This window comes from Cyprinodon variegatus, unplaced genomic scaffold, assembly GCF_000732505.1.
Source record: "Cyprinodon variegatus isolate N-32 unplaced genomic scaffold, C_variegatus-1.0 Scaffold458, whole genome shotgun sequence".
NCBI classification, from domain to species: Eukaryota; Metazoa; Chordata; class Actinopteri; order Cyprinodontiformes; family Cyprinodontidae; genus Cyprinodon; species Cyprinodon variegatus.
In genome coordinates, this window is record NW_015150911.1 from 639,487 (window position 1) to 647,904 (window position 8,418).

General features: G+C 36.9%; 2 protein-coding genes across 3 annotated transcripts in view; both read left to right on the forward strand.

Annotated features, from left to right (window-relative positions):
* Positions 1-2,308, forward strand: part of LOC107094037 (malate dehydrogenase, cytoplasmic-like) — a 9,327-nt gene extending 7,019 nt beyond the window's left edge. Inside the window, exons 7-8 of the mRNA XM_015389436.1 lie at positions 1,632-1,721; positions 1,845-2,308. Coding sequence (XP_015244922.1) covers positions 1,632-1,721; positions 1,845-1,967 — 213 coding nt within the window. The 3' untranslated portion in view covers positions 1,968-2,308. The remainder of the gene's footprint in view (positions 1-1,631; positions 1,722-1,844) is intronic.
* A 4,231-nt stretch (positions 2,309-6,539) lies between these two features.
* LOC107094036 (UTP--glucose-1-phosphate uridylyltransferase-like) overlaps positions 6,540-8,418 on the forward strand; it is a 25,709-nt gene continuing 23,830 nt past the window's right edge. The window contains exon 1 of one of the 2 annotated variants that reach the window (XM_015389435.1): positions 6,540-6,778. Coding sequence is in view for 1 of the 2 variants with exons in the window: in XM_015389434.1 (XP_015244920.1) it covers positions 7,454-7,472 (19 nt within the window). In the remaining variant the exon portion in view is untranslated. Of the gene's footprint in view, positions 6,779-7,117; positions 7,473-8,418 lie in introns of those variants that run through there. The other variant, XM_015389434.1, reaches the window with a different exon arrangement.

Consider the following 8,418-nt stretch of genomic DNA (forward strand, 5'->3'; position numbering starts at 1 on the left):
CCAAAGTTAAATGTTTCTCATCTTCAACATCGTCATATGACATTGTTTTCGCTGTTAATCTCACACACAGCCGCTGGAAACAGGAATGTAGTTCAATCAGACCTCACAAAGATCAGGATATTCCCTTTCTGTGTGCTGGTTCTCATGGGAGACGCTGTCTTCCTTCAGGTAAAACAGTACAGCTAATGTCCACTGGGGGGAGCCAAAATTGACAAACTGAAAGTTCCTCAGAACTGCTAGAAAGGCTTGGTTATGCTTGACGTTCCAATGAAATGAGCTTTTATACTCCTTGTTCTACGCCGCTCTGAGCGTATTTACAGGTTTTTCTAGGGGAGTGGTGTGCAAGCTTCAGGGACGGCGTTGGTGCTAAAAAAGGCCTAATTTGGCCAGATGTGTCAAGCTTAATTATTATTTTTTTTTTTTGCTCTTCCTTTTGTGGACGTGGACTCCAAGGAGTTAGAAGGATGGGTAGTAGATATCTAGCCCCAAATCTGAACTAAAATCATATATTAGTCCCTCAGACCGGGCCCTATAAAGAGCAGTGGGTCATCTAAGCATAGTATGTGTTGTAAAAATTTAATTCAAAAATGTCAGAACACAGACGGGCACATCTGTCTTTTAGAAAGTGAAGACCTGCCATCATCTTCCTCTCATTTACAACTTTTCTAACTCTGACCTTAACCCTAAACCGAATCATTTCCCAGTCATAATCTAAAAAAATGTACATTTGCAACAACCAGTAACATAATTATTTGAATCTTTCACAAATGATCAACACTCACGTTGTTGGACTGATGGAGAAAGAAAAGATGAAAACAACCTGCATGCCCAGGATGAGGGATTCAAACCCAGGAACAGAAGGGCAAATGCTCCAGGGCTTAAAAACAAAATATCACGGCCTGCTATCCTTCTCATAAAATCTTTCTGAAAAGCTTTTCTATTTTTGCGTTTATAGATATGAAGCAAATAGATTATTTAGGATTGCAACAAATGGATGTAGATTTCCTGCTCAGCTGATTTTATTTTCATAGTCGGCAAGAAGAGACGTTTCACCAGTGTTTACATCTCTGATTAAAGATGTGCAGAAAAGACTAGAGAATCTGATAAGACATGAATGGATAACTTTGATGGATAAACTTGATGTCTGTAGCTAGAATAACGTTTAAATGTTGCGAGGGCTGCAACTAACAATTATTGTGCAACTTGATTAATCTGTGAAGTATTTTTTTTTATTAATTGATTAATGATAAGATAGCAAAATGTTCCTTAAAGTAGTCTTTTTACAAAATTAAACCAGGTGAAACTAAAACTTTTCCACTTGAGGAGTTCTGAATAGAGCATATTGACAGACGAAAAAGTTTTTTTTTTTATCTTAAATGCAAAATGTTTACATATTTTTTTGTTACAATTTTGGGATAATTGGTCCTCAAGGTGGATTTCTCTGTTGGCTAAAGTTAAGTTTTAGAGTCATATTACGCCAGTTAACGATTTATCGATTACTTAATTAAATGACAATGATTTCAATTAATCGCAATCGGATTGTTTCAGCCGTAAATGTTTTGTTTGGCATATTTTTGAAAATATAAAGCAACGCTGCATTTCCGAGCCTCTGCATTTCCTCTTTTCTTTAGGGGGAGTTCACCTCCATGGGGATCTACTCTACTGGAAACTCCTACGGCGTCCCAGAGGACCTCATCTACTCATTTCCTGTCCAGATCAAGGTAGCCCTGATCTGACTTCGCTTTCACATTACAGAAAACCCGCTGAGGAGTTTTCCTCTTCTACATACATCTAAATACAAAACTATAATAGAGCTGTTCTTTTATTTCTGTTTTGTTTTTTAGGATAAGACCTGGAAGATAGTTGACGGGCTGGCCATCAATGACTTTTCCCGTTCCAAGATGGACGCCACAGCAGCAGAGCTGATAGAAGAGAGAGACACAGCTGTGGCCTTTATCGGAGCATAACTACCCCCAAGTGGGCCTGCCCTCCAGCATGTACACAGAACCAGAACCCCAGAGCCCCGCCTGTGACGCAGAGCTCCATATGGATTGTCAGGGTTTATATTTGTCCGCTGGATAAGATCTTTATCTATTAATATGAGTCTAGTTTTGGTCAGAAAATACAGCAGCTTTGCTGTTGCAACTTTTCCTTTAGCTCGCAGTACATGAAGTCCTAACTTTTAATAAACCTCTTATTGATTAGATTTTGTTCTCTGGAGGTGAGTGAATGAATGGATGGAGACTACTGATGCACTTAAATCATTAAACACTGACTGATAACTCAGGGTAAAATAAAAATGTGTATAAAAAAAGATTGGCCTCTTGGATTTTTTTTTTTTATTATTTTCAATAACTTCATTTTTTCATTTCGTTCTCATTGTGAGCGACCTTCAGTCAGGGCTGACTGGGGATTCAAGGAAGGAGAAGCAGACATGCATAAAGAACATGGAAGCATTGATCCATGAGAACCTTTTATGTTAGAAAAGGTAACAGTAAACTAGCTCCATAGGTGGCTCTGATGAGGAAAGAACCCGTTTAACAGACCCACTTTTGTGTCAAAAAAAAAAAGAAAGATGGAACTTTTTGAGCTCCCCCCTCCTCAAGCAATCTTCTTCAATGTTTTATTTTTTTTTTTATGAACTTGTCTTAAAACTTCTTTGCTTTTAACACAGCATGATACTCTCTCTGTTTCAATTTTTTTATATGGTTTTGTTTGTTTTAAATTATTTTATTCTGTTTTATTCCTTTAAACTTCTACATTGTTTTATACATTTTAAGCTTAATTGGAATCTACAGAACGTTGTGGCAGCTGTGTTTTTTTTTTAAATGGCTTTATGAATAAAGCTGAGTTGAGAAAGAGAACACATACAGTCAGTGACAGTAACCCATATCTGTCTAGGAGAGAAACTGGACCAAATGCTGAAAAACAAACCATCATGTGAACTTTTACTGTTTACTGACATGTTTAGTACCTGCGCTTTCATAGTTGCTGTCCTTAAGTAGATTTTTTATTTTTATTTTTTTCCCCCAGTATCTGTAATTAGCTTGAGAAAGACGTGTCAAAGACTCTTGGTTAGGTGATGAGTTCGACTTTTTACTCTTACAATCGAACAAAATATCTTTATTTTGTTTTTTTTTTACCAACTTTTATTGTCATTACACAGTCACAAGTACAGAGCAACGAAATGAACTCTGTATTTAACCCATCCCCTTGAGGAGCAGTGGGCTGCCATCGTGTGGCCCCCGGGGGGCAGTTTGGGTTTAAGGGTCTTTGCTGAGGACCCAGAGTGGCAGTCTGTGGGAGTGGGGCTCAAACTCAGAACTTCAAGATTTCAAGCTCTATGTCCTAACCACTAGGGCACTACTCCCTACTTCTACTACCTACCTTCTCTAAACTGGCTTTTTACTTCTATACTTATTGATAACCTGCAATAAAAGCTGAAACAAAATAGAGAAAATCAAAATCATGAAGATGTTCATGTTGGGGGCTGGAGGGTAAATGATGGATCAGACTCAAATGCAGGACATTCCCCATCCATTAGATCATTAGATTTGAAATGTGCATTGATTTTGTTTTCAATTTTATTTATATTTCAATATTATTTAAACTTCAGCGCTGTGAACACTAAAGCTCAAAAATATTCAGTTGTTTTTTAGAGCTTCTGTTCACGTCAATCTGTTATCCTGTATGAAATGTGAAACTGGAACAAAACTAGATTCAGTCTTTTATATTCTCTCCAAAACAGTGAATAGAAGAGGTATATAAACCATGTTTTGTGTGTAGAACTACATTAGAGGAATAGTTTTTTAAATGTATTTTGTCTCCAGGAAAAAATCTAATTTCACTTTTGCATTTTAGTAGAGTGAAGAAAATTAAATCAGTATGTTTATTGTACAAGAGCCTGTTTCACACAGGTAACTTTACTTTTACTGGAGTAAAAGATGTAAGTACATTTGACACTTCTAGTTATTACTGTAAATAATAATTAGATGTATTTATAAAGGGAAAACACTTTTTGGTGGCTGCAGAAAGTGATTTATACCGGTAAAGGCTGTCAAAATTCCTAGGAGTAAAAGCCCACATTAATTTGCTATTTAATTAAGCACCCTATCCTTTTCATAGTTTTTAAGAAAAAAATAAATCTGCATATCTGGCAAACTTCCAACTTTTGGAAAGCCCAGTTTTTTCATATTTACAACTAAACCCAAGGGAAATTTTTGTGCTATTAGTTTTTCTTTAACATGTCTATCGAACTATACAAAATTCAAGCTTATTTTATTTTCACATTGCACATGGGTACTATCTAATTTTAGTTTTTTTATTCGCTGTGCTGTAAAAGCATGAGATGGGTGAAGTGAAACAGTTCTACCAGACGGGGGCAGTATTTCCCTGTTTATCTCGCCTGCGTCACAGCTGTTGGTAACATTAAATTTACTCAGACGGGCAATGGTTAATAATTAAGACGATCTTTAAAAGTACAAACGCAAACGCGGAAAATAATTACTCTAAGATAAATATGTTTTGCATTTCTTGTTTTTTCAAACCTTTATCAGATTTATTTATTATTCAGCTTAGAGTTTTTTTCCCCCTAAAACAGGGGTCTTCAACGTTTTCCAGGCCAAGGACCCCCAAACTGATGGTGAGATGGAGCGGGGCCCCCAAAAAATTTGTTCTATCAAACTGCTCCTATAGTTCCTCTATTACAGATGGAGTAATGTAACTAAAGTAATTCCTCTCTGGGATTATTAAAGAATTTCTGATTCCTGGTTGATGGGACAGGTGTTGTGAATGAAACGGTGCCCAGCTTGAAAGAGCTCCTGTGTGTCGCTGAATGTGTGCATTGATGACTGAAAGACATCTTCTGCCTCCATTTATCTGCTTATTATAGTGTGTTGAATTCATGTCAATGTGTATTTAAAGACATTTCAATTAGTGCAAAAAATCGCAGGGGGAATATAACAAAAAGTCTAATCAACCAAAACTTTCGCGACCCCCGTGCAGTACGTCTGCGGACCCCCTAGGGGTCACGGACCCCCTGTTGAAGACCACTGCCCTAAAACAGTCTCTTATAAATAAATAAAAAAAATGTACAAGAAGTTGCAATTTTGAAGGCTATTGTATGATTTATACTCTCTTCAATAATTTGTTGTACAACCTTTAAGAGCATTACAGCAGTCAAACCCTTATAATTATTATAATTAACGGGTTTGATGAGTTATCTTTGTAACTACTCTCTATGTGTTCGATACACACACAGACAAAATGCTGTTTGTTTATTCGTACCAATACAGAAATAATTTGGTGGTTTCATGCTTTATTTCACATTACAGGGAAAAGTACAATGTATGCTCATTTTGGTGTCTTTCTAGTTAATACTTTTTTGGGGGTTGGATTTTTCATATTTTATCAGTTTTTATGAAAACACCAGTGGTGGTATTAAATGAACATGTATTATTACACCATTAAACTATTTTCAGATATTGTTGGACATAAACCTGTATTTTTGTGTTGACTTTTAAGAGAAACGTGCCCCTCACAATATGGCGGCGTCACTGGCGTTTCGTTTGCCACACAACCTTGACAATGTGGCATTCATTCGTGTACGTGATGCACCAGTATGGCAGAGCGTTTGGACAATTCTTAACTTGACTTGAATACGTGTACAAAATACATTTTTGCTAATTATATTATAAACGTGATAATAATATTGTAATATCTGATATCTGAAATGTTCATTTTGACTTAAAAGACATATTTTTGAGACATCTGGAATGCATTTCAAAATTGCCATTTAAAACGTTTAAAAATGCTAGTTATCTGAAAATTCATTCTTACTAGTATAACTATATATTTTTTTACATTCTGAAATTTAGATCCCCTACGAAAGCTTATTAGGGCCACTGGAAAACTGATTTTTAAATTTTATTTCAGAATAAAATGAAAGAGAAAAAGTCAGAATTCTGACTTTAATATCAGAATTCTGACTTTTTTTCTCACAATGTTTTAAAGACTGAACTACCTCTCTTGTTTTAATCACCTTCTGCTCTTCCATTAATGAAATAGCATCACCAGGGAGCCCTATGTGTCACTGGCCCTCTCAAACAACTCACCTCTTTGTCCGTGAAGCTAAGTGCTCCTACATCTCTTCCTTCATGGTGCCCATCGACATTAAGATCCCAAATTCTGCGATTAAAGTCAGAATTCTGACTTTTTTCCAATATTAAACTGAAATAAAAAATAAAAGAGAAAGAGAACGGTTATCTTTTTTTTTCAAGGGCCCCAAATCCTCTTTCGTTTTCTCCTGGCAAAAATGTAATTATGAACAACTTTAATTGTATTTCTGACAAGTAGGAATGTAGTTTTGACTAGTAATAATTATATTTAAGTGCTCTACAAATGGAGCAACAAAGGTTTTTAATAAATGTGAAAACGTTTTGCCATACCTCTCGTGTTTCATCGCTAGCAAGAAACCAAAAGAAACCAGTGAAATACGTCGCAAAAAACTATTGGTTCCAAAAATGTCATCACAGAAAAGCTGTCCTCCCATTGGCCCCCATTTGCCCTTCCTTGAATGGCAGTGGATTGTAAAATATCTTAAAACTGTTTCCCTTATAAAATTCCTCGCTATTTACAGTATATTAATCTTTTTTTTCTAAATGTGTAACTGTAAGGGAAACGGTGGCGCAGCGTTTTAAAGCAGGTTTAGTCTTGTATCCGTTTTTCTGCGGTCCAGGCCACCATTGACTTTCTCTCGCCAGCATCCTGAAGGCACACAGTAAGGAAACTGTTTGTTATTTCTTCTAAATGTTACTTTATCTGATCTTTGTCGCAGGGTGCCGTTCAGGTACGGGGGTTTTATTGCCGATTGGCACCGATATGGATAGAAAATCTGTTCCAGTAATGCGAACGTTTTCTTCCGTGTGGCGTTCAGGGAGGCGCTAGAATGAGTTGGCTTCATTCCCGAAGCACATCCCATTTATCCATCCCTTTACATTCTACGTTGAATTTTTTTTCTTTTATTACACTCTATATCAGCGGTTAATAATTGACAGTAGATGTGGACTCTGGGTTGAAAAAAGTAATAAAACAGGAGCAGAGGTGCGTTTGGGTTCACAGCCTGGGATTTATGACGCGCTTTCACCAGTAACTGGGAATGTAAAAGGAGGCAGCATAGTTTTGTTTGTCTGAAAGTGACGTTTCACTGCCGCCCAGATCTATAAAGACAAAATGTGATTCACTTTGAAATCCATTCCTGAGATGCAAATGATTCCCCTATGCTGGCGTAAGGAATACTGCACGGAAACTTTGGTTCATTTACGGGATGATGTGTTCAATGACTCCACGGTCTTCACATTCATTCTCACGGGAAAATAACTCTTAAAGAAAACTTTTCTCACTGAAACTGCTTATCTGGAAATATACATATATTTTTGTCCTTGGCAATCTAACCATGGCACTTTATGTAGAAGGTAAGACGATTTAAATCTTTGTTTTTAAAACTATATTCAGTTGTTTCCCCTATTTTTAAAGTCCGCTGAGGCTGTTTTCTAAAGCATTCCAGCTGTTTTACTTAATTTCAAACATTCAAAACTTTTTCACCTACAATCCAATGTCTCAAGTTTCCTCCACATATAGATCATTTACAAGTGATTAACAGCTGTCAGGTGAGGATTTGCTAATATCTAAGATAGAAAATGGATGAATAATGATGTATTTTTTCCATAATTATTGCAAAGATTTGATTGTCATTTCCATTTATGGCAACATAAATGTTCACTTGTAGAATAGAGGCGCCTCACGATGGCAGCCCACTGCTCCCCCAGGGGATGGGTTAAATGCAGAGGTAAATTTCTCCAGCGTAAGATCAATAAAGTTCAATTATATAATTATAATTATATTATGCGACAAAGTTTGGGAACCTCAGATCTCAACTGTTAGACAGCTATCAGGTCCTTTATTGTATCACATTAAATTTCAATTCAATTTATATAGCACCAATTCACAACACGTCACCTCAAGGCACTTTACAGTTCAGCCAGATCATACAGTCAAACTGATTCAAAGTTTTGTATCTAAGGAAAACCAGTTGATTGCATCGACTCATTGACTCAAATGCAATCCCTCACACTAAGCATGCTTGTGGCAACAGTGGAGAGGAAAAACTCCCTTTTAACAGGAAGAAACCTCCAGCAGAACCAGGCTCAGTGTGAACGGCCATCTGCTGAGGCCGATTGGGGATCAAGGAGACAGAAGCAGACTGTGAAGCAGCTGTAAAAGGAAACACACAATCAGGCAGACGAGCTCTGGGCCAACTCCTATTTCAGAGGATGAAGAGAGCACATCCAGCCAGTCACAGTCAGAGAAACAGGACTACACTGAAAAACAGACTGAACTCCAACATCTATAAACAAGGTT